Source organism: Phoxinus phoxinus, assembly GCF_949152265.1.
Source record: "Phoxinus phoxinus genome assembly, chromosome: 22".
Classification (NCBI taxonomy): Eukaryota; Metazoa; Chordata; class Actinopteri; order Cypriniformes; family Leuciscidae; genus Phoxinus; species Phoxinus phoxinus.
This window is the reverse complement of record NC_136897.1, coordinates 18,471,563-18,494,921: the sequence shown is the minus strand read 5'-3', so window position 1 is coordinate 18,494,921 and position 23,359 is coordinate 18,471,563. Positions and strand designations below refer to the sequence as shown.

General features: G+C 37.5%; 2 protein-coding genes across 10 annotated transcripts in view; both read right to left on the bottom strand.

Annotated features, from left to right (window-relative positions):
* Positions 1-458: 458 nt before the first annotated feature.
* On the bottom strand, positions 459-13,855 carry trpc4apa (transient receptor potential cation channel, subfamily C, member 4 associated protein a). Of its 2 annotated transcripts, XM_079596862.1 has the most exons (27): positions 13,643-13,855; positions 13,365-13,504; positions 13,111-13,213; positions 12,943-13,029; positions 12,431-12,534; positions 12,190-12,336; positions 11,903-12,032; positions 11,739-11,784; positions 10,153-10,295; positions 8,231-8,359; positions 7,954-8,070; positions 7,083-7,137; positions 6,805-6,860; positions 6,573-6,701; positions 6,235-6,436; positions 5,843-6,031; positions 5,359-5,501; positions 4,559-4,690; positions 4,399-4,457; positions 4,205-4,306; positions 4,032-4,115; positions 3,870-3,960; positions 3,641-3,781; positions 3,452-3,563; positions 3,128-3,240; positions 2,828-3,034; positions 459-1,385 (listed from the first exon to the last, which is right to left on the bottom strand). In XM_079596862.1, exons 9-27 carry the CDS (start codon positions 10,276-10,278, stop codon positions 1,248-1,250), a joined length of 2,325 nt encoding a protein of 774 aa, XP_079452988.1. In that variant the 5' UTR covers positions 10,279-10,295; positions 11,739-11,784; positions 11,903-12,032; positions 12,190-12,336; positions 12,431-12,534; positions 12,943-13,029; positions 13,111-13,213; positions 13,365-13,504; positions 13,643-13,855; the 3' UTR covers positions 459-1,247. The 2 variants fall into 2 exon arrangements, with proteins under 2 accessions (XP_079452988.1, XP_079452989.1); XM_079596863.1 differs by lacking the exons at positions 12,943-13,029; positions 13,111-13,213 and having other exon boundaries at positions 13,643-13,788.
* Positions 13,856-14,593: 738 nt separating this feature from the next.
* Positions 14,594-23,359, bottom strand: part of ndrg3a (ndrg family member 3a) — a 31,425-nt gene continuing 22,659 nt past the window's right edge. For 4 of the 8 annotated variants that reach the window (XM_079596541.1, XM_079596542.1, XM_079596543.1 and 1 more), the window contains 14 exons: positions 21,821-21,926; positions 21,610-21,730; positions 20,868-20,930; positions 20,607-20,667; positions 19,179-19,265; positions 18,933-18,989; positions 18,706-18,809; positions 18,553-18,618; positions 18,411-18,462; positions 18,277-18,324; positions 18,077-18,112; positions 17,883-17,934; positions 15,838-15,876; positions 14,594-15,397 (listed from right to left, as the gene is read on the bottom strand). In XM_079596541.1, the coding sequence (XP_079452667.1) occupies positions 15,231-15,397; positions 15,838-15,876; positions 17,883-17,934; positions 18,077-18,112; positions 18,277-18,324; positions 18,411-18,462; positions 18,553-18,618; positions 18,706-18,809; positions 18,933-18,989; positions 19,179-19,265; positions 20,607-20,667; positions 20,868-20,930; positions 21,610-21,730; positions 21,821-21,926 (1,059 nt within the window). In that variant the 3' untranslated portion in view covers positions 14,594-15,230. The remainder of the gene's footprint in view (positions 15,398-15,837; positions 15,877-17,882; positions 17,935-18,076; positions 18,113-18,276; positions 18,325-18,410; positions 18,463-18,552; positions 18,619-18,705; positions 18,810-18,932; positions 18,990-19,178; positions 19,266-20,606; positions 20,668-20,867; positions 20,931-21,609; positions 21,731-21,820; positions 21,927-23,359) is intronic. The other 4 variants (XM_079596545.1, XM_079596544.1, XM_079596546.1 and 1 more) reach the window with 1 other exon arrangement.

Genomic DNA, 23,359 nt, shown 5'->3' with positions numbered 1-23,359 from the left:
CTTTTGCATACACCGTGAAATTAAGTGGAACAGAATAAAAGCCACAGCATGCTTAAACTATAGGAGTGGGTTAGAAAACAACACTAATGAAACGAGGTAGTTGATTGGAAGTTTCTAGTCTAGCTCAGCTACCACATCCAGCACAAAGCAGCACCTTCGCAGGTTCCCAGCCACCAAGCCAGAGCTGCATGTTTGAGCGCAACACAGATTGTCAACGGCTGAGGCCTGTAAAGTTAGAAGATGGTGATTTAGTGGTTTGCTACGGAACAAACGTCAAATGGCAGCATGGAGATCAAGGCTAGCTGGGTATTTATGACCATGGAGTGAGTGAACCTGCATAGTTTTAACACCTTCCGTGCCCACAAGATATGAAGTGTTTCATTGTGAAAAAAATAAAACAAAAAGGAATGATACACCTATTAAAAACTCATTTATACAAAAAATAAAATAAAAACACGAACGGGAAATCTCTTTATTTCATATGTGCTTGATAAAACCTAACGAAAGGAGAGAAGCAATGGAGAATATGAAAAGAAAACAGATTTATGATCCCTCTATGGGCGCAAAATTACAAGAGAAATGTGAGAAAATAAATAAGACGTGTCCAAATTCAATTTCAGTTCTCATTCATCTACACTGTACAAAGACTTTGACATCAGTTAAGCACGAGTGCCGTTCACCTCTTAAAATGTTAGAATAACCTTCTGACAGCTTGGCAAAGTAAGATCCAAGTCACCATTCAACAATCCAACACTTCTCTTTTGCTTTTTTTTCATCCTAAATTACAAAGGAAAATCTCTTTAAAGGCTGGCTGTACAGTTCTTCGTTCACTAGATCATCGACCGTCCCCCCTCCCCCCCAGTCGAGGATACAGATTTCTGATCCAAGTCGGACATTTAGCCTAAATATTTTCTTTGTTTTATTCTGTATAAAAGGCCCCATGCGATTTCACCGAAAGAACAGCACCAAAACACAACGAGACAGTTTTCAGGTCAGAGTTTCGGCTCTGGCTTGAGCTGTCCAGGTACTGCGTTCCCAGTGAATGAATGACAGGGTTGGGCGATCCTTCACGGGACGTTCCTGCACCCAGGAGCTGGAGATGAAGTGGAACATGGGCACCAAGTAGAGAATGGACAGCTCTCTGAGCCGTAGCATGCAGTCGGATGAGACGGGAGGCTGTTCTATATGCTCTCTGAACCCAATCGGAGCTGAACGTGCAAGTCCCTCCCCGAGCCCACCCAGAAGAGTCAATCCTCTGGAAGGTCCCGCTCTAGCTCCATGTAAGGCTCATCTATGTAGCTGATAATGGCACAGGGAGAAGTCCTGTCATCTCCGAGCAGTACTGAAACCGTCTCCTTCCAGTAACTGAAGGGAATACAGGAACTCTGAAAGAGAAGAGAACATTGACGTTTAAATATTCTCCTAAAGGAAGGATTCCATGCAGTAAAATATAAACTATATAAAAAATTGAGATAGTGATATTTTGTTTAACTGCAATATATATATATATATATATATATATATGGCAAAATGACTTGAATAGCTTTATTTTGAAAGAATTCATAATTCTAGAATAATTTGAATGATTTTGTTAAGGAGTGCATCTGCATAGGAAAAAGTGATGAAATCCCACAAAATCCTTTAAGGGATGAATGATTTGGGGAAAACTTTTAGGTGTTCATATTTTGCTTTACTCTTATAAAGTAAAAAGTTTGAAAAAAATCTTTCCTCTAGTTTTCAGAGGCCACATTCACACTGTTGAATGTGATTGACCAAAACAATGACTATAAAATAATCATAATTTTATGGTGATTATTATAAAATAAAATATAAGATAGATTAAAATATAAAACAAAATAATACATATTATAATACAATTGTACTGTAAAATAAAGAAAATTGTTATAAAATCAATTATTTCTGTAAATTATAATACAAATATTTACGCCTTAATTTCCGATTTTTTAAAATGGTATTAAAAATGTCCATTTATGGGAATTTTCATAAAATCACGAAATCAGGGTAGCACCATATATAATTTTTTACAGGAATGCAAACGAGGCTGTGAGGGATAGAACTACAGCATGTTTAATGGTTTGTACTGTTTAACAACATACCGATTGTTTAGCTGACGAAACATCTTTCCGAAAAACATTTCAGAAGACACAAACTGCATAAAACAAAAGTTGTGAAAATTACATGATCTAGACCCTTTATACAGAAGTCTATCCCTCAGAGCTTTGTTGGCATTGGAGAATGCTAATGAGAGACACCTGTGCGGGACACCGGTCTCGAGTCCCACAGAGGAGCTCCGGAAGGATAAAAGAGGAGTGGCGACAGTGGAAGTCGAGAGAGGACCGGGCCTGGGACATTTACGTAGTTTGTTTTATAATGTGCAAGTTGGCTGTGTGGCGGCTGCTGCTTACTTTTGTTTCGTTGTTATACTTTGTGATTAAAGTTTACTTTTATCATCCTTCCATCCCTGAACTTGAAATTTGTTCAAGCCTTAAATTCCAAATGGTGTCTAACCTGAAATAATGTCTATTACCATAAAGCTTTTATTTTGACAGGTAGCCGGGCAAATAAATAAATGCGCTGCCGGTTTCAGAGTAAAGCGGTATGTTCATTCATACACGTGCAGCTCACAGAGTCTCAGAAAATTAACCATGCCGTTCTGAGACTAAAACGCTGTATCGTGAACAACACGTGTAAATGAAACGCTTCATTCTCAAATCGGTAACACTTACCGATATCAGTTTTACAATTCCACCTAGCCATAACGTGATATCGTTTTGATTTTGTGCAGCTCTAAACCATATAGACTCACATTCTCCAGGCAGGTGCTGTCTTTGTCCTTGTTGAGGTAGTGGTACTCCCAAAAGCACAGCAAGTTGTGGAAGTTGTTGAGGAGGCAGCCGGGATATTTCTCTGTGTATTCCTTCTCCCGCAGGGCGTTCAGGTAAAATGGGAGCTTGCCTCTCCTCCGGGCTAGCATCAGAATCACCAGGCTGGTGTTAAGACAACTCACGTTCTCCTGGGAGAGAAGCCAGAAAAACACAGAGGAATAATTATCGTGGAGGACTCGAATGAGACAAACAGGGAGAGGAGATCTGCTCTGTGGTCTTGCCTGCGTGAGGGTCTGCACATTGATGATGTTAACCAGCCTAAAGAGGAAGGACAGCCTGTTCTCCACTCGAGCCATGTAGGACAGCAGACAGCACTCAGAGAGCACTTCAACCACTGCAAAGGGAACAAACACAAAGACTAAAATAGACACTGAAATTTGAAAATAGCGATCAGACAAAATATGTTTCAGAAAAGAACGTCTAATGCTTTCAACAGACTTCCCATCTGATGAAGAAATCAGATGATCAAATCTCAAGTTTAGAACAGCATTTATTTGAAATAGAAATATTTTGCAACATTATAAATGTCTTGACACTGAATTTACCTTTCACATCCTCTGTCTGGCTCTCAAATCGATCAAGTGAGAGGACAATACAGCGGACAAGCATGTTGGAGTCCACCAGAGAGCTGTTGATCTGGGTGAGGAACACCTGGAACTGAGGAAGGCACATTGTTCATGCAGAGTTTGTTAAACAACAGCTTTTATTTCTCCACATTTTGTTATTCCCCGTACCTTTTCGTCTGTGTTGACGTATTTGTTGAATCTCTTGAAGGCATCAATGTTGAACTTCATTAGCTCTCCGAGCAGGTCAAAGTAGCTCTGCAGGACATCTCTGGACTTGCAGCCGCTGTCGATGATGCAAAAGAGGATGTGCTACAATCAAAAGACAAGATTTGAGCAACTCAATCACTTCTATGGGGAAAAACATTTTAACCAATAAGAGAGGCACAGGCATTTGTACCTCCAGCAAGCCTCTCTTCAGCAAAAACATCTGGTCTGCATATGATGTGGCCCCTCTGAGGAAGCTCTCAACAGCTCTTGCCTGCCAGAACCTTTAGATGGAAAATATGTCATGACATTTCAAAACACATTTAGCCAAATCATTATGAACCTAGAATCTCACCTGAAGGAAGAGTCTGGCGGTTCTCTTTTCATAACAGTGAGGAGCCGCGTGAGGAGCCCTTTTTTACCATCACACACTAAACTCCTGAAAGACACCACAGATAAGATAGATTGTAATGTGTATGCTGTAAAAAAAAAAAATATTAGCATATAGATTTGACATCTGAACAATACCTGTCGGTGTTTACTAGTGCCTCCACCTCAGGGATGTTTGCCTTTAGGGAGATGGCACTCAACTCACTCAGCTCTTGAGCATTCAGAAGCAAGTACTTATTTCTGAGAACAAAAGAATACATGGATGAATACATTCTTCGGTCAATCCACAGGTATGCGACATGCCACTCAAAGCTCACAATCTTGCAACTTACTCGTGGTGGTCGCTAAAGCTCTGCAGAAGCCTCAAAAACTGGATTTTAAATGAAATTTCCTGCACAATAAACAAAAGCATAGCATGATGATCAATGAGAATTAAGGGAAATGGATTAGAGCGAATGGGATAAACCTACAATGTATTCACTCAAAGCTCACCGGACTGCAATCACAGTTTTCATTCTGTCCATGAATCACGTGATTAGAGGTGGTGTATTTCCTCCAGATGAGCTTGTCGAAAAGGTTATTGAGTCCAGGAATCAAACGAAACTCCGCCAACATTTTATGCACCTAACAGATATGATAAACAAGGATGGGAATTACAACATTAGGATTTAATCAGTTCTATGTAAGGGTGTAACGATACACGTCACGATTCGTTACAACGCACAAGCTCTCCCGGTACTCGCTATGTCCCGCCTCTCCCGCTATTAATGCACAATACATATAAGAATAAACCATCTTAAATGCTTTAAATAATCACACTACTAAAACTTAATGCGATATGGTGAATGAAATTATGTTTGCGCTTTCACTTTGAGGAGTGCCGTTCCAGCACAGATTAGTTTCAGATGATCATTGCAATCAATTAGCTCTAATCGCAAGAAAGCGTGTCAAATAACTATTTCACAAACTGTAAATGGTTAGTTCATCCAAAAATTTTAAATTCTGCATTTACTCGCTCTCATGATGTTTTTGCGCATCGCACAAGCATGTTTGTGTTTACTTCAGCAGCCTTTATGCACGTTGTAAATCTGTTCTTCATACAAAGCCGTTGTATCTCTTCAGAAGACTTGGATTTGTATAAGACCACTCGATTGATTCTTTTTACGATGCCTTCATGACATTTTTTGGATCTTTTAAGTTTTAGAGGAATGGACTTTAAATGAAGGGACAGAATCGTTACACCCCTAGTTCTATGTAGATCCTTTACAAACATGACAAACTCAAACTCTTGCCTGGTTCCGCTGTCGGCCCATGAGCAGGACACACAACACGTACAGCACTTCCACCTTATACATGATCTCATGAACGATCTTCATGGACTGTGGCAAACGATGCCTCAATGGGATGGTGGCCAACGTACTCTCATCAGATGATTCTGTGAGAAAAAATTCATAAAAAAAATGTTACAATTTTTGGGATCAGTAATATTTCTGGGATAGAAATTATTTTTTTTAGCAAGAACATTACATTTATCAACAGTACTGTCATTTATAATATAACAAAATAGTTATATTTCAAATAAATTGTGTTCTTCTATTGCACTTTCTATTCATCAAAAAATACGGGGGGAAAAAGGTATCATGGTTTCCACAAAAATATTATGGACACAAATGTTTAGCATTGATAATAATAATAAGTATTTCTTAAGCACCAAATCAGCACTGAAGGTTATGAATATTTTGAATGAGAAATGAACAAGTTAAACAGCAGTTCTACCTGTGCTACTGTGCTCCGCTTCATCAGTTGCTATCTGCATGAGCGCATCCAGTACTAGCGTGTTGTCGAGCCAAGTGTACCACTCCTCCAGTTCCTGCAGAAAGTTTGATGTTCCGGTTGCCTCGGACACCTTCCGTGTGGCCAACTTACAGAGACGCTCAATGAACCCAGGGATGTTCAGGAGTGTGACTGGAAAATATTATATTATGTTTTTATAATTCGTGCCCCATTAACGCTTACTCCATAAATCTATTCCTGCCAGAAATACTCTACATATACAGTATACTGAATGGAAAGAACTGAAATTTCCCTTTAGATCTTATTCTCAGTCACCACTTTACTGCTCTTTGTGGCATCAGCTCTAAGTAAAGTCAAGTTAGTAGTCCACATACCCTGGTTGACCTCGACACGTGAGGGGCTGGTATTGCGTTTCTGCTGTGCGTTTTTAGCCAGGAGTGTGTGTTTGTCATCGTTCCCCACATCAGGCTCAGATATGGTGACGGAGAGGATACGACAAAAGTTGGCGAGCTGCTGCTGGTCAAAGCTCTGGACTAGTCCTGACAGGTTCGGGATCCACTCCAACTGAATCATTTCCTGTTATGAACATTATTAAACACTATCAGATATTACTAGTGACGTATTCCACATGCTTATCACTTTTAATTGTTAAGCGTTTGTTTTTGTAGATAAGACAAATATTCTTGATGCTCTCAATGCATTTTAAGCTGACCTTTTTAACTCCAAGAATATCCTCAATTAATGTAGCCGTTTGCAAAAAGGTCTTCTTATTTGTCATCAACGTGAAGAGAAATAAGACGAAATCATCCCTCGATGCCAGGTTTTTTGTGACCCCTTCCGTCTGTAAGAAAATAAGTGCACTTATACTCATTGTGAACCCATCATGTGGATATTAGTCACCCTTCAATTCAAATCCTAAATGAGAACGAAGCCAGAATACTTACACATATGCAGCAGTTGTACAGCACACTAAGGCAGTCCTTAACCAAGTCATCATTCACTACAAGCAGTTTAAAAATGCAATTAAAGATAGAATTTTAAAAAAAAAGATAGAATTTTATTTGTTGATGAAAGACTACTTAATGTACTAGACTAAGTGCAGATAAAATAATTATAATATAATTGTTATTTTATATAAATACATTTATATATTTAGCAACAAATAATAGTTATAGAATTATTTATAAATAATCTCCATAAAATGTTATACTAGTTAACTTACTCTTGGGCTTTTGTAGCGTTGTCAGAGTGGGTCTCATCAGAAGTTCCACCAGCAGCTAAAAAGACAAAATCAATCATTCATTCTGAACTGCGTTTACAAGACTTTACTAATAAATTCAGGTTACCGGTATCTATTTTCTGGTAGTGACGTCAAAGCGTAATTTGCGCATCTGACTCCGGGTATTTTACTTAAGTCGGTTGTGATGTTAAATAAAGCATTAAAAACCAAAGAAGAGTATTGCAACATGTCAGCGGGAAACTTACGGCTCATATATGATCCTCTCATGCGGTTACAGATGCAGCATTGTGACTGTACTGTAGTTTACCACTTTTTCTGCTGCACGAGATGAGCACTTTTATAATTTTTTGGGTCAAGAAAGAGCCAAAAAAAACAACAACATTTTTTTATTTCCTCCTGCCTTACTGCAAAACACTCGCTCCGTCTGGATGCGCTTAAAATGCACAGTAAGGACGCGTTCCTGTCAGATATCAAACATGCGCACTTCAATAAGCAGACAGAAATCCGTTTAAAGGAGAACTCCGGTCAATTTTACATGCTGGGCAAAATCAGCGTAAGGGGCAAAAATCTAGCAGTGACAATCAGTTTATGCTAACCCTAACCCTAAGCCGTTTATGACCTTACTCCAATAAAGGAAACAGTGTGGAGCAGTTAAAAAAATATATATATATATATAATTTTTTTTCTTTACTGTTAAGATACAGCAGTGACAAAGCTATTCTGTGCCACAGCACACAGACTAGGCTAATCAATAACTTCACTGTCACCTATTTTTATTGGTACTCTTTATATTGATCAGTTAGGGTGCCAATTCCTCATTATACAGAGAAGACATGAGAGTGTCTGAACTCACATCTACACCTCCAAACAGGTCAAAGGTATATGTGTTGGGAAAGGTGGATTCCTGCGCCGTCTTCCTATCCTCCGTCACAAAAGACATGGCCTCCATAGACAGCAAGGATGACAGTTCCTGTATCAATCAGAACATCACAATGTGAGACAAATTCACCCTAGAGAGACACTCGGAGTGAGGTCTGCTCTGAAATAAGGATATCAAGTGGCTATAAAGCTATTTAAGATATAAGTAAATACCCCACACTCAAAACAGTGAGTGCAATAAGAGACCTCACCTTCAGGACAAAATGTGAGCGGGTGAAGTCACTGTTTAGGTGGCTGCTTTCGTACAGCTCCTGGAGTAAGACTGGAATCCCGTGCCATTTCGCCCTCTTATCTCTCTCCTGAAGAAGAACTTCTGGGAGCTGGAAACAAAGAATAAACAGTAACTAGATTCGCATTTCCTCAAGGAAATGCCAGTTCTTGCAATTCAGCAAAAGGACAGTATCAAGGCCAGTTCACACAAAGCAAGAAAACTTTAATGATAAAGATAGATAAAAAGAAATAAAAATAGTATATAGGCTACATTTAAAAGAAAAGCAGAGTCCAGATGGATAGAATACAATTTCTTTATGTTTAATTACTAAAATTGGTTATTAATAGAATCCATTTTTTAAATACACTGCCTTGTAAGCCCAATAATAAAAGTCCATTGCATGTTTGACAACTAATGGTAATAACAAAATGCTATTACGAAAAATCTACATGTGCATTACTTTGAAGGGCTGCAAAGTACCCTTTACACACACACACTACTTTTAATAAAATGCAAATCACTTACATACAAGCTATATTCTTTCATTTTGTGACGTCTTTAAAAGTTAATTCGACTCCAAAGTACCCTATATCCTGACACAAAGGTGACATTAATTTAGGCAAGAACCTTGTCCTTGTTCATTCTCTCAGTAGTTGTTATAGGGTGCCTATTCCTAGCTGGTATCATTTTTGTATTTTATTACATTTAATACTTAAAAAGTGTCTTTCAATGTCATGTTGATACAATGAAATCCATGCATTCCACCATATAGGCTACCACATAAGTATGTCCTCTACCTTTTTTATTTCTTCAAAATACAATCAAATACTCAAAGGGACAAGTAGCCTGATAATAGGTGCCAAAAAAGGCACACTAATAAAAGTACAACATAAAAATCTTGTTGGTTTAGTATACAACAGACCACATCTATATTATACTCTGTTTCTAGGCCCTTTAGAAACATTCACCAAACTGTCATTGTAGAAACATTAAACAACAAAGTTTTCTAATAGGTCCTAACTTCTTTAGTGTTAATCAGTATAAAAATACTGGGAGTATGAAGTGAAAGTGAAACACGTGAGGGTCCAAATCAGTAAAATTCCCAGGCTCAGGTCAAGACCAACTCAACAGGACGTCTTACATAATTCAAGCTCTTTAAACTCCAGGCCTGAGCCAGCAAAAATATCACTGCGTGAACCAATAACACAAAATGAGTGCAATTTACTGTTTAGGCTGGTGGTGGGGAAAAATGGATAAGACAACCTATACGAAAATGATATGGCACAATTGGACAGAAGATAAAATGACAATATGTGGCAGGCAAACTCTAGCATTTCTGACTACACTCCCTGACAACATTTTTGGGCTTTATGACGTTCAAATGAGACTATAATGATCACAAATGCATTCTAGGTAGGAAGCTTTAGGTTGTGAGACACAACTCGTGTTTACTTAAAACAGCTGATCGGTTATAAACATTATATGATTACAGATTGCACGGTGTATGATTAGAATTCATAATATTACTCATTCATAATAATACGACTAACGTTACAGGTGTCGGAGTCTTTAATTGGATTGTATTTGGACTGTATTTAAAGCCTCGTTTAACCCAAATTATCATCGGACAGTCAAAGCCAAGAACAACCTAATTAGTTAACGGCCAGTTGTCATTCTCCCTTTTACAGTTAACGTTACGTGGTTTCTTTTTAAACAACACTGACCATTTGACTTCACAAGTTAAGAGATTTTTTAAACTACCTTTAGATCAAACTTAAATGGCACACCCGTCCGATTTATTTTGTTGCTTAACTTAAAGCAGGTTGATATAGGGTTCAGCTCATAAACGCGGATCCCTGACAGCGGCTTGTCTGTGTCTCCAGCACAAATTCTCCCGTTTACCTGCGTCCCTCTGCTGACGCCTCGTCCAGTGACCTGACTCTGTCGTATCCTGGTGAGAATATTCCTGTTTCGAGTCCGTTTCTTTCCTCCCATCCAAGGGGACTCGGGCCCCAGTAGCGTCGCCATTACTTCGTCTTCCTGAACTGCTCCAAACAGGAAGTTAAAATCGCTCAGCTTTAGACGCTCACTCGTGTGTGTTGAGCGCCCTCGTGTGGATGATGTTTCAACCGACCAGTAGAGGGCGCCAGGCACTGAGCTCAAATGCAATTTGAGACTAAGCTAAATTGTACTTCTGTACTCTGAATAAAAACACAACTGTAAAATGTAACATACGTTTAAAAATATATATTTAAAATAAATATAAAAAACCAAACAAATGAAAAGCAATTTTCAAATACATTTGTTGCAGACTGCTAAAAAAAAAAAAAATACAGGAAAAGATTCAAGCAAAAATCACCATGTACTGCGTTCTAAATAATCACTCAGCATTTCTACATCTACATTAAATCACATTGTCAAATGTAATGTTAAATTGCATATTTAAAAAAAGAAATAAAAATAGTAGGATATACATCATGAGAGGCAGAACTAGCATTTGTGACCACATGGACTAATGTACTAAATAGTTGCTGATGTATTTCACTATCAAATGAATACAATGTATTTTAAATAAATTAGTTAAGTTGTCACCTATAAATGAAAGTGCAGACAATGTCATAATACAGATGCAGCAACCTTATCTGCTTCATATCATATTTAAAGGGTCTATATAATTATAATAAGCCTCCATTATTACAATTGGCCAGTCTCATGATTACAAAACATATAAACACATCAGTTCTAAGAATGAACTATAATTCTACTGCATTTATTAATCAATTAATGTTAATCTCAACATTTACTACTATACATTTTTAAGATCAAAAGTTTGAACATGTCAAAATGAGTTAATGCACTGTGAACTAACATGAACATAAAACATTAACAAAGGCTAATAGATGCTGTAAAAAATATATTCCTCATATTGATGTTAGTTTACACAAACTAATGTTAACCAAATGAGACCTTATTGTAAAGTGTTACCATGATCATTAATCAGGCTTAAAGGGATAGTTCACTTTAAAATTAAAATTCTGTCATCATTTACTCACCCTCAAGTTGTTTCAAACCTGTATTCATTTATTTCTTCTGCTGAACACAAAGAAAGATATTTTGAAGAATGTCAGTAACCAAACACTAGTCTGTACCCATTGACTTCCATAGTATTTTTTTTCCCTACTATGGAAGTCAATGGGTACAGACTACTGTTTGGTTACTGACATTCTTCAAAATATCTTTCTTTGTGTTCAGCAGAAGAAATAAATTAATACAGGTTTGAAATAACTTGAGGGTGAGTAAATGATGACAGAATTTTAATTTTAAAGTGAACTATCCCTTTAAGAATATTTTTGCCCATCAAACATCTATTATTAAAGCTAATGGATGTTAATCAATATCTGTTCTTTGTTGGATGTCACTCAGTCCTCACAGTTCGACTCCGTGAAGTAAAAATATGAATTCATAGACTCTCGCAGTCCTTCACTAACCAGACTCTCCTGATCCGTCCCCTTTAACTGCCTTTGAATCATCGACCTGATGATAAATACGAGTTATTTCTATGCATAACACAGAACAACCAAAGCAAGCATCATAGTAGCCTAAATTATAGGAAAAGCTTGGAAAATGTGATCCAAATAAAAACTAAACCTACCTGGACACATCTTTCCAGTTAAGATTGGACCTCGGGAATGCTATTGGTGAAGGTATATGCGCTACAGTTGTGTTCGAGTCATGAAGTAAGCAAGGTTCAGTCAGCTGACAGTAGGTTCCATTAAAAGGTTCTGTAAATAGATTAAATGTATTCTCTCTGATCTAAAACATTCAAATGTTGTATTTATCATCATTGAAATGCAATGGACTGTCTTTTGTGGGTGGGAGGACTAATACTCAGAGGAACAAGCCATTTTCTTGTTGTTGTTTTTTGTCATTTGAGCTTACGTGAGTAATAGTCTACCAGCTGGGTGAGAGTGGAGAAGGTCCGGTTGTGGTGGATATAGAACCAGTTGTTGTCGAGCTGATGGATTCTGTAGTGCTTTACATTGTGCGCATGGTCTCTATCTTGTCGTATTGAGAGTGAGTAGGAACCTACAACCAACAGCAATGCATTTGTTAAGGTTAAGAAATAGACTTAGTAATACAAAAGATGGCAAGCAATAAACTGCTTTTAGCACGGACTAACCAGGGCATGACTGGCTTTCCCGAATTAGAAAACATCCAGAGTAGTTTTGAGGCAGCATAAGAAGTTGTTCTGCATTTCTCCTGGTGATCCCTTCAAACAGCCACCTTTATTGAAATAAACAAGATTTGGCAAAGTTAATAATGGACATAATAATCACAATTCTTTCAAAATCACTCAATCAGCAGTAATCACGTGGTATGATTAAATCCACTCAATAATTATGATCAGATGACATCACATAACACTCCATGTCTATGTTTTTCTTTTGCTCCATTTTTATGATAGACGCAATGGTAGAAAAACATTACATGATGGGAGAGAGAGAGAGAGAGAGAGAGAGAGAGAGAGAGATAGAGAGAGAGAGAGAGAGAGAGAGAGGACCCATGCAGGCCAGACTCAAACCCGGGTCTCCCATAAGAACAGAACATTTCAAATATTTTTAGCATTTGTATTTTATTCTTTTCTTTTTGGAAATAAGGAATTAAAAAAAAAATAGTTTGAACATGACTGACCTATTGTGCACTTTGGAAATGTACGTGTGAGGAATTAACAACTCTGTGCCAGTTGATGTAGAACTAACCCTCAACATGTCGTCATCTCTGTAACAGAAACAAACCCATTCTGAATTAATTTGAGCACAGACTTACACGCATTTATGTCAAAGAATAATCTTTACTTACTCGGATATAATGTTCAGTCTGTCTCCTAAAAATATAGTATGTACATCAGACCTGGGTGGAAAGTTGCATAAAGCCACTGCCATGTGCATGTGATTTCCTGCAGCTTAAGTTAAAAGAGACACAGTTGAGGGATAATTATACACAACTCGACTGATAAAATATTTAGTGCAGAGTAAAAGCTAACTGAGTTAGAGGTGTTTGACAAAGAAAAGCTGTTCATATCTGGAAGATTAATTGCATAATCACGCTCATACTCAAACACCCATCAGACGTCAACACGGGATCCTCCAGTCTGTGAACAGCAGATCGACGCCACAGTCTGCTTGTTAGACACCCCATGTTTATTTGATCACCATGTTCTGATTTTATAATTTAATCCAGCCTGAAAATCCAACTGAAGAAACAACACTCAAAAATTAAATTACACAATATTATTGATTCATTTGATATAAAAACACAGACAGACAGACTTAAAAATAAAGGTCCATGGTTTAAGAGACAGACAGATAAACATCTAACCAGACATACTTACTCCGCTATGTTTCAACTCCGTGTGCGAAAACGCTAAAATTACAAGATATAAAAATAAATGGTAGGCCATATGATAAAAGAGCACCCACTATCCCACCATCACCAAATGAGTGCACAAGGGTGTTGACACGAACTTTATCCTCTGCTGTCTGTTGTGCGTGTGTGAATTGACTTCTGTGTTCTGTTGAGTAGGAGTTGTGGTGAACTAGCCAACATGCAAATGAGATTTCCTGTTCTAAATAATAGACTTTACAAATCCATAAATCATACAACAGTCAGAATAAAACTGTTGTAAAGGGACTAGTGTGCAAGATGCAGTGCCTTCAGTTAATAATTACATAAAATGGATATACAGATATCCTGTGAAGTAGCAAATGCTATATCATTCATGAAGGTAATCTTGTGTGTAGGCCTACGTGATAACTTTATGCTTCTAGCATTTTCTTGGCACCTTCAATTGTTTGAAGAGACTGGTAAAAATAGTGTAACCACAACCTGAGAAGTGTTGCTTGAGGTGAAGGGCAAAAAAAGTACATGTGTGGTCGGAAACTTTGCGACTTGATCTTCCGTCTCCTATAGGCCTAACGTTGAGAAGTTGTTTCTGGAGTGGATCTGAAAATAATATACTATTTCGAAAGCAAAAGTATAGCAGTTATAAACGTCTAAGGAAAAAATGCATGAACAGTGTTATTTTCCATGATCTAACTTTATTTAGTAATTGAGAATCAGTGGACAGTGACTTATTTGTCAGACACTATTTCATACTCATATACAGCTGTCATTCCATGTGTACATCAATTCATGTTTTGATTAAGAATTATTATGTTAAAAAATGGTTAGGGATTAATGTACAAAAGAAAAACATGATTTTATATCAAACTAAGTCCATGCTATTTTTGTTTTGAATATTTAAAAGGTTGATGGCTTAAATGTAACTTTAAAATAAAATACAAAGAAACAATTATTAAAATGAAAATAAAGATTGATATTCCACTTCTTTTGTCTGATGACTCATTACAAGCGTTTGTTTTCTAATAGTTGATGATTTTTAGTACAACCCATTAGAGTTTTTAATATAAATACAACAAAAGTCAGTTACTGAACATTCATTACATTCATATGATGAACAGGAAAGTGTATTCAACGACAAAACACATTTGTAAGACATAACAAATTAAACAATAGCACACAGTGTAGCACGATAAGAGCACAGGAAAGGTCACAGGTCACACCATAAAACATTTAAAAAAAAGTTTTTAATGCATGTGTTTTCCTTTACGTGAGAGTGGCTCATAAAAGAGGTGGAATTAATTCCATGTAACGCAAACCGTGATAAAAAATGAAAAAGCGTGATGGAAGACCCTTCATGTGTAAATATATATTAGTCTTTAATTTTATCTGCTTTTATGACTGAAAATGTGGCTAGCATATAGTAACATCTGTATATATTCATTATGCATACCTTCAGTATATAATACATTTCATTCGAGCCTCCCCTGCCTCACTATTAAAGGCATTAGAAACATGTAGGTATCTAGGACACAAATAACAGGAGGTGAGGGGTGAAAGGACAGCAGACAGCAGATTCTTTAGCAGGAGACCTCCATGGTTTGTGGCCTGGCCTGGTTGTCCAGGACTCCAGAGTTGGGCCCGTCCAGAGGGCTGTTCAGGTTACGGCTGCGTGAGCCGTCCATGGATGTGATGCTGGAGGAGGAGGACCGGGATCGAGACAGACGGGTCATGCCAGCCGCTGGTACTGTGAGGTGGGAGTGAGATATGAGAATGTGATTATTTCAGTCTTAAGTAGAATCGGGGGTAATTGCAAGTAAACAAGTAGAACAAGCATCATGCAAGAGGAAACCAAACCGAGAATGTAATAATAGATGATCATAAATTTGTCTTGTGTCTGTCCACATAGAGTATAAATGTGCACACAGAGGCATTTCTGACAAATGTAGATCTACCAAACACAGTGCAAAGACACATTCAAGCAAAACTAAAAACCAACACGTGGAAAATAAACTACAAAAATAAAAAAATAAAATAAAGAACACAAAATTTAAAAACCTTCAGTCAACCACTAAATAATACCATGACAAATATCGACATGCAAATATGTCTAAACACAAGCACAGAGGTGAACCATGCAAGCATGTAAACACCAGTCAAAATAACTGTTGAATCACATCCGGGTACCTGATTCAGTGCTCAGATGGCTGAGCAAAACATGAGGGACTGTTTGCAAATGTTGAAGGGAGACAGATAGACAGAACAATAAGATATCTGTACAGGTTTTGGTAGAAAAAAAAAAGTATTTAATGGAAATGTTTTCAGTATTTCTGTTAATTTGAATACAGGCTAGATACTGTTCAGATACCGACTGTGGTCGGGGACGGCTGTGTTAAAATGTAACCTAGCAAGTTACAACCTCCACCCTACTAATTACCACTGTAAAACTTGCAGGTGTTTACAGCTGTGTTTCAGTGGCCTTTCTGCGGGGTCTTAAATCGCAATTCCTTTTTCTGCAGTCACTGCAGAAAAAAGAAATTGCGATTTAAGACCCTGCAGAAGCGTGAGCTGAGCTGCTTCATTTATGGCCCCTCACCTACAGAGGGCGCCAAGAGGCAAAAAACATGTGCTGCGTCCTCGCCTACTTAGGCCTACTACGCCCTAAAAAAAAAAGTACTATTTTTGTTAAGAAAAAGTAAATACTTTTTGAGTGTGTAGCAGAAGAGTAAGTAAGCTATATTTTATATAGCTATATTAATATATAGTCATAATTGCGTCTTTAACGGACCACTCTGTCGCTTAATTACATGCATCCTGTCAACGTTTAAACTGCCCTGTCAATCATCTTGTCATAGTAAAAATCCTCCACATTCAATTGAATTTACTACCGTATCAGAGAGAAATGTAGTGGATTTGAAAGTTAATGACCAAATGTACCACTATAAATGATCACAAAGTTGTTGCAGATTTAATGTAATGTGGATGACTTTGAATAAATATTTTTTTCATTGGGTTAGATACTGATTGTTAATCATGAGTAAAACCCCTCTCTACTTATCTGTTGTCTCGCAGATCCGCCATGTTTGTAGTTTTTTTTTATAAACATTTTTTATTAGTGTTTGTAGTTCTCATTTAATGCACAATGGATTGTGGGAAATATTAGCCAATAGAGTGTGTACGGATCTGCACTTCGGATTCTAACCGGAGATAGTAGACTATCTGGGTATCTTTGGAGTCATTTCAACACTACGATTTGGGACACACTAATTCTAATTTCAAATACTATTTAGGATGGATAGTATGCAAATTGGGACGCAGTAATGCTCTTTAATAATTATGAATCTTTTTGGCATCTAAACATTTTTTTATTATTTAATAATTTCCCCTGATATTTTCAATGATGTTCTTCATAACCATTATCCAATTTCACTCTAACTTTCAGTCATCCAGGACCTCCAGGTAATGACTGTCGCCCCATAATAATAATAAAAAATAAGCTCTTTTTAGCCCTGTTTGAATGTTTTTATAGAACAATGTTCTTTTCAATCTCAAGATAAGATTTAGCAATTAGATTCCTCATGGTGTGACCCCCTTTAAAAACTCTCTAGAGCTTTGATGGCTTAATTTAAAAGCCTGGTATGAATGTTACTAAGTATTATGCTCTTGAAAAGTCATCGCTTTGGTCCGCCTCCTTACATGTAAATTCCTGCCTGATTGCAACAAAGACTATGCAACAGTGCAGAAATGAAACAGCAAGTATCTTTGGAGGGGGAGGTATGAGGTCAGAGAGAGGGTGACATTTTTTCACAGAGACGCTGGCAGCACATTAAGCACTATACTGGTGCGCCGAAACCTGTCAACCAAAATGTGGGGAGGGCTTATTCAGAGGACATTGCTATTTCGTGCACGTCTGTAGTTTGGAAGGAAAACTAATCAAAACACAGGGTGTGTGGGAAGTCATGGTGAGTTGTGTGCGGTAAAAAGAAAGGAGAAAAGAAACAAAGACAGACTCCCTGAGCCGGATTTGTCTTAATAAAAGACGGCCATTAGTCATAGTGTTGTGCTGAATTGATAATCAGCATAGGCCAGTGTCTCAGAAACGCAGATAAACAGATGCATGTTTACGGAGAAAGCTGTCCCAGATTGCGCTGCAGATTAAACTAACTTCACTGAAGATACATTCACAGGTTAGAATATGTCAAACGCTGAGGTAAACGGATAAAAATACTCACTGTATCCCATTCCTTGTACAAAGTATTTGAAGGCTTCGGCCAACTTTCCAGGCTGTTGGGAGATTAGAGGTCATTTAAACAGGATTACACATTCATATTACATAATGCATACTTGAACATTGGTGAAGATAACAGCAGGGGCGGAGGTGTTTAATATGGTGTTCAATATCAAGAATTAAAGGATCAGGACTAACCTGAACAACCTGAGGCAGACCGCCACAGTCAGCCATCTGTCATAGAGAGAGAGAGAGAGAGAGAATTCAAATAATGTAAAAAAAATAAATAAAGAGATACAAGTATCACTTTGAAATACACGCAGTTCACAATGTACCAGGAGAGCAAAAAGTTAGATGAGTTAAATGCTGGACTTTGCAAAATACCCATGTTGTCTTACCTTCAGCAAGGTGGTCTTTGTTGGATTTAACCTAGAGTTGCATTCAACCTGTAATACAAAATAATTCATTAGTTTTCAAGTAGTGGGTACAGCAACAAAAGGGGGGGGAAATGACCTTGTACTTCCAAACTTACCACAGCCTCCACAGCAGGGGAAGTGTCTCCAACCACCAGAAGAGCAGGGCATCTGCACAGGGACAAACAGTCGTGAAAAGTAATAGACAAAAAAAATAAAAAAACGTAATAGATAAAATAATCAAATAAAATAAAATCTTACATCAGCGTTTTCACTGTGTTCTCATTGAGACCAACAACTGGCCTCTCGACTCCAAGGTCTTGACGACTGTTAAAAACAAAGACCGAATTTAGAAGGTTTGTCAGCATAAGTAATGACCAATGCAGACGATTTCTTTAATGAAAAGTAACTTACGCATTGTATGAGCCACAGAAAAGGCCCAAGTTGTCTTGGTTGATGTCCTGGGCAATGTGCAGGCGGTACGTCTGAATCAGTTCTTGGTTGTCAGTCAGCTCCTCCTAAATGATCAGAATAACAAATAAAATGTTACGTTTTAAAGAGAAATAAAAGCCAGCTGGCTCTCATTGTGCTCACAAAGCATTATGGGAATGATTGTTGTAAAGCCAGAGGGGTTTACTCACAGTGCTGAAGTGATGATACATCACGGTGTCCACTAGATTGCTAGTCCACCCAGTGAGCTAAAAAAAAAAAAAAGGTGAGTAATATGGATATAGATAATACTATGAAAGTAATAGAAGTGCATAAAGCGAATAAACTGTCATTTCTAATGTAAGAAACCTAAGACTACAGGGAGACAGGAAGGACAGCTGATCGCCATATATATAATATATATAATCACCATCTGTTTGATCAAAATGTATTCTCACCTTGGAAGCAGCCCAGTCTATCCAGCCCTCAGCGCAGGGGTCCACATTGATCAAAACCAGCCCCTCTACCAGGGTTGGCTGAATCAGCTGCAGACAGAGTAAAGGAAATCCGGGAATTAGGGTCTTTAATGAGGGGAATGTGGGGAGAGTGATTTAAAAATGCATGTAGTCATGGCAGAGGAGGAGCTTTTAGCAGCTGAACTCAAAGCATCTTCCTTCAGAAGCCTCTGCTGCTGCTGACCGTCAGTGGCATTAATCTTTCAGTGTGCCAGTCTATGCACACACATATGAAGAGAGGATGAGAGAGCACAGCACAGGGAAATAACACTCGGCACTTAGCGACCCGTGAATGAGAAAAGAGGGAGGGGAAGGGATGTATTATGGGTTGTTCTGCATAAAAGAAATGCTGAATATATCAGGCTTGTGAGTGTGTCAGAGATATTTAGACTTTGATCAATAGCCTCAGATGCTTGAAGCTGCAGTGCAGACAGTGTAATAACAGTCCAGCGTTCAGAGCCTCTGGGGGCAATGCAGCTTTTGCGGCACTATATTCACTAAAAGAGCAGGTGGGGATGATGTAACAATATGTGATATAGCTGTTTGATATAGGGCATGTACACACCACAGTTTAATATCCAGCATCATTTCAGTGTTTTATTGTTAACTAAAACTATTATTAGTTGAAAAAATATGAAAAACTTAAAAAAATTATAATTTAAATAAACTAAATTCAAGTTGAAGAACTAAAATTATTCAAACTAAAAGGATAAAAATATATAGAAATATTAAAATAATAATGACAAAGCATGACACATTTACAAAATCTTGTGTTATGAAGTTTACGTTATTATTTTTGTAAATTTAATTATATTAAAAAATAAATAAATTACTTGTTGTAAATAGTTGTTTTAAAGATTTTTTTAAATATATATATATAGATTTGTTTTATACTTCCAATGAAAAATGTTTATAACGGGCCAGTCAAAATGTTGCAGGGAAAGTAAAATTTGAACTTGACATGAGACAGCAGAAAGAAAGAAAAAATCTTGTTGAACCACTTAACTTGCGAATTGTTATTTTACAGCCACATTTCAATCCACAGAGAGTTTTAAATGGTTTAAAATCACTTATGCATCTCCAGTTGCTATTATTTATTTGAGATAAAAACAGATAACGGCAAACGGGTTAAACTGTTGGCATCCATGTTCCTTGTTTACAGCTGAGAGACACAAAAATGTTGCTGTGGTTACACCGACGGGTTTGGGAGGCAATTCAGTATTCCGTACGCAAACAGAATGCTAATTTAGGGGATTGAATACCGTTATAAAGAAAGAAAGAATGAGCTAGACCGAGAGACAGGCACAGACAATGTTTTAAGACAATAAAATGAAAGTGAAATGAAAAGCAGAAAAATGTCAGAGAACTCACAGCAAAGCGGCTTAAGATGTATGCACCTGCTCCCACACCAATGCCAATCACGCTGTTCACCCTGCAAACAGATACATACACATCCTGTGTCATTTTCAACATCTGCAGTGTTTCATCAGTGCTCCCTGCAGAGAAATACTGTAATTCACTCAAACAGTCCTACAGATGCAGTGATGTCCTGTTCTTCACAGACGGACCTCACTGATTGATGTGGTAGAGAGTAATTCAATGCTAATGGACCAGCTGGACTTTGTTACTCACTTCAGCTGAGTCAGGACTGAGGATAACATCTCTGCCAGCTCATCCATGGTAGGGTACTGGTACCTGAAGAGCAACAAAGACAGAAAATGACAATTATATAATCAATGGGAATATAACCAACCAAGTTTAACTAATAAATAACACCACTCTGCATCATATTTGCTGAATGAATCCAATACTTGTTACTTGTACTTACTAACTTTGGGGTGCTGATTCCAAGAATAGTGTATGTTTGCACAGTTTGCACAGTTTCTCACAAAATATGTTGTGCATTTCATAGCATTTTTGCTTTCAACAACCATTTGTAAGGTGAAGATGTCTTGTACTAACCCTTACTCACCAGACATTTTGCCACATAGACAGGTTGCCAGGTTAGAACTCTTTGTTCAATTCTCAGCTGATTTTCACAGATATGATATTATTTTATGCCTAATCATGATTTCAAGTTAGAATTATGGCCAATGACAGAAGAAAATGCAAACATGAGCCAGATGTTTTCTGCTACATCTGTGAGTGTTTTACTACATTCAAACAACAAGTAAAAAAAGTGTTCTTTATTTAAACGTATTTACTTGTGTTTATGTAAAAAAAAAAAAAAAAAACTCATTTGCAGTTAACATACATTTTGAATACTTAGAAATTCTTGCAAATCAGCAGAAATTGTTTTTCAAGATGCGGGGCTTTGTAATCACAAGATTTTGACAATGTATTGCCTCATTGGCTGTTGGGACGTGCCACTCACCCTGTGGGAAAGGGGGGTGCTGCCTCCTGCTGGCCAGGGGCGTCAACGTGCACGACGGCAAAGTGCTGAGTGATCTCCATCATGTCCTCAAAGTTAAACAGGGTGTTGAAGCAGGACTTGTCTGAAAACCAACCAAAACACCAACGTCATCATCATACTCCGATTTCCGACAAGTATACAATTTGTCTGTCATTTAATTTTTTTCACATACGGTTGAGGCCGATGTCATGGTAGGTGAGAATGACAGGGCGGTTGCCTTTAGGGCTGCCTCTCATGGTCACATGGAGCACACCATGGGGCGTCTCAATGTCATGCTCCTGGAACAAACAACAAGAAGTCAAATACAGGCAATAAAATCTCTCCTCAAAAACTTCGTCAAGCTGCCAGGAAATGCTTAAGGGTTTACTATGCAACAAAGTGAGTGAAGGGTTGGTGCTGCTGATTTCAAGAATGTATTTGTGTAGTAAGTGATATCCCCCATGAGAGGCTCAGACAGATGGCGGCAGGATCAATAGAAAGATCTAGAGGGAAGGCCAAGCAGCTGCACACAACACTGCACAGCAGTACTGTTGCATTATGGGTGTGTGCATTAGAAATGTTTTTCATTGCATTATACATTGATTTGGGTTTATGGTTAATTTAAAGAATCCCTGAACATTCAAGAAGATTAGTGAAATTATCATATGAATTTATCTAGTGCTTCATATTCATTGACAGGATTTAATCCATTGGATTTATGTAAGTGATCTAAATCCAGAGATCTAATGTTTTAATATAAATAAATATACATAAATGTTATGAACCGTGAAGTTCTTGTACTTTAATTTCACTCCAGTCATCATCCTCCAAATCGGTTTAGGAAGAACGCCAAAATCTATAAAGCATCATTCCAGGAGCCCAATTAGTGCTGCAATATAGTAGTTACTTATCCTCAATACAAGGGCAAACATACACACAAACTACACTAACGTTCAAAAGTTTGGGCTCAATATTATTTATTTAAAGAAAAGAATACTTAAATAATATAATCAAGGATTCATTAAAGACAATATAATGTTACAAACATAATGAGATCATGTCTTTCATAAATTACATTTTAAAATATATAAAAACAGAAAAAAGTTATTTTAAATTGTAATAATATTTCCCAATATTACTGCTTTACTGCATTTTGGTTTAAATTAATGCAGGCTTGAGACTTTCTAAAACATAAAAAAAAAAATTATACCAACACCAAACTTTAGTCTATATGATAAAATAACCTCTAAACAGAAAGACTTTCTCTGGTAAAATCAAAACTATCAATGTGGACGCTGGCCGGATGCTTCCGAGCCATCACTGGGAGCGGCTGCAGAACAAAACCATCATCCTGAGAGTATGACTTTGCAGAATTGTAATGCACTGCAGCCCTCATGAGTAACAGAGAGAGTGCCTTTCAAACAGAGTAAAGCTTTGAGTCTTAACATTCACAGAGCTGTCAGGTTCATTTTGCACATAAAACTGGAAAGCAAAAATGGCTGAAATCACCAGTTACAATCTAAATGGCTGCTCTATGCAGCTCCTGAGAATTTTTAGTAGCAAGTCAACTAGAAGTTGTACATCAAAAATTGTATGGATGCAAATTTTCATTACAAAGTCTACACATTTTCTGCTATTTTTACAGCAAGTCGGTCTATTATCTCAAAGAGTCTATTTCATATAACCCTAATGCAAATTCAAAGCTAACCGACTGATTGGTTTACATGTCAGT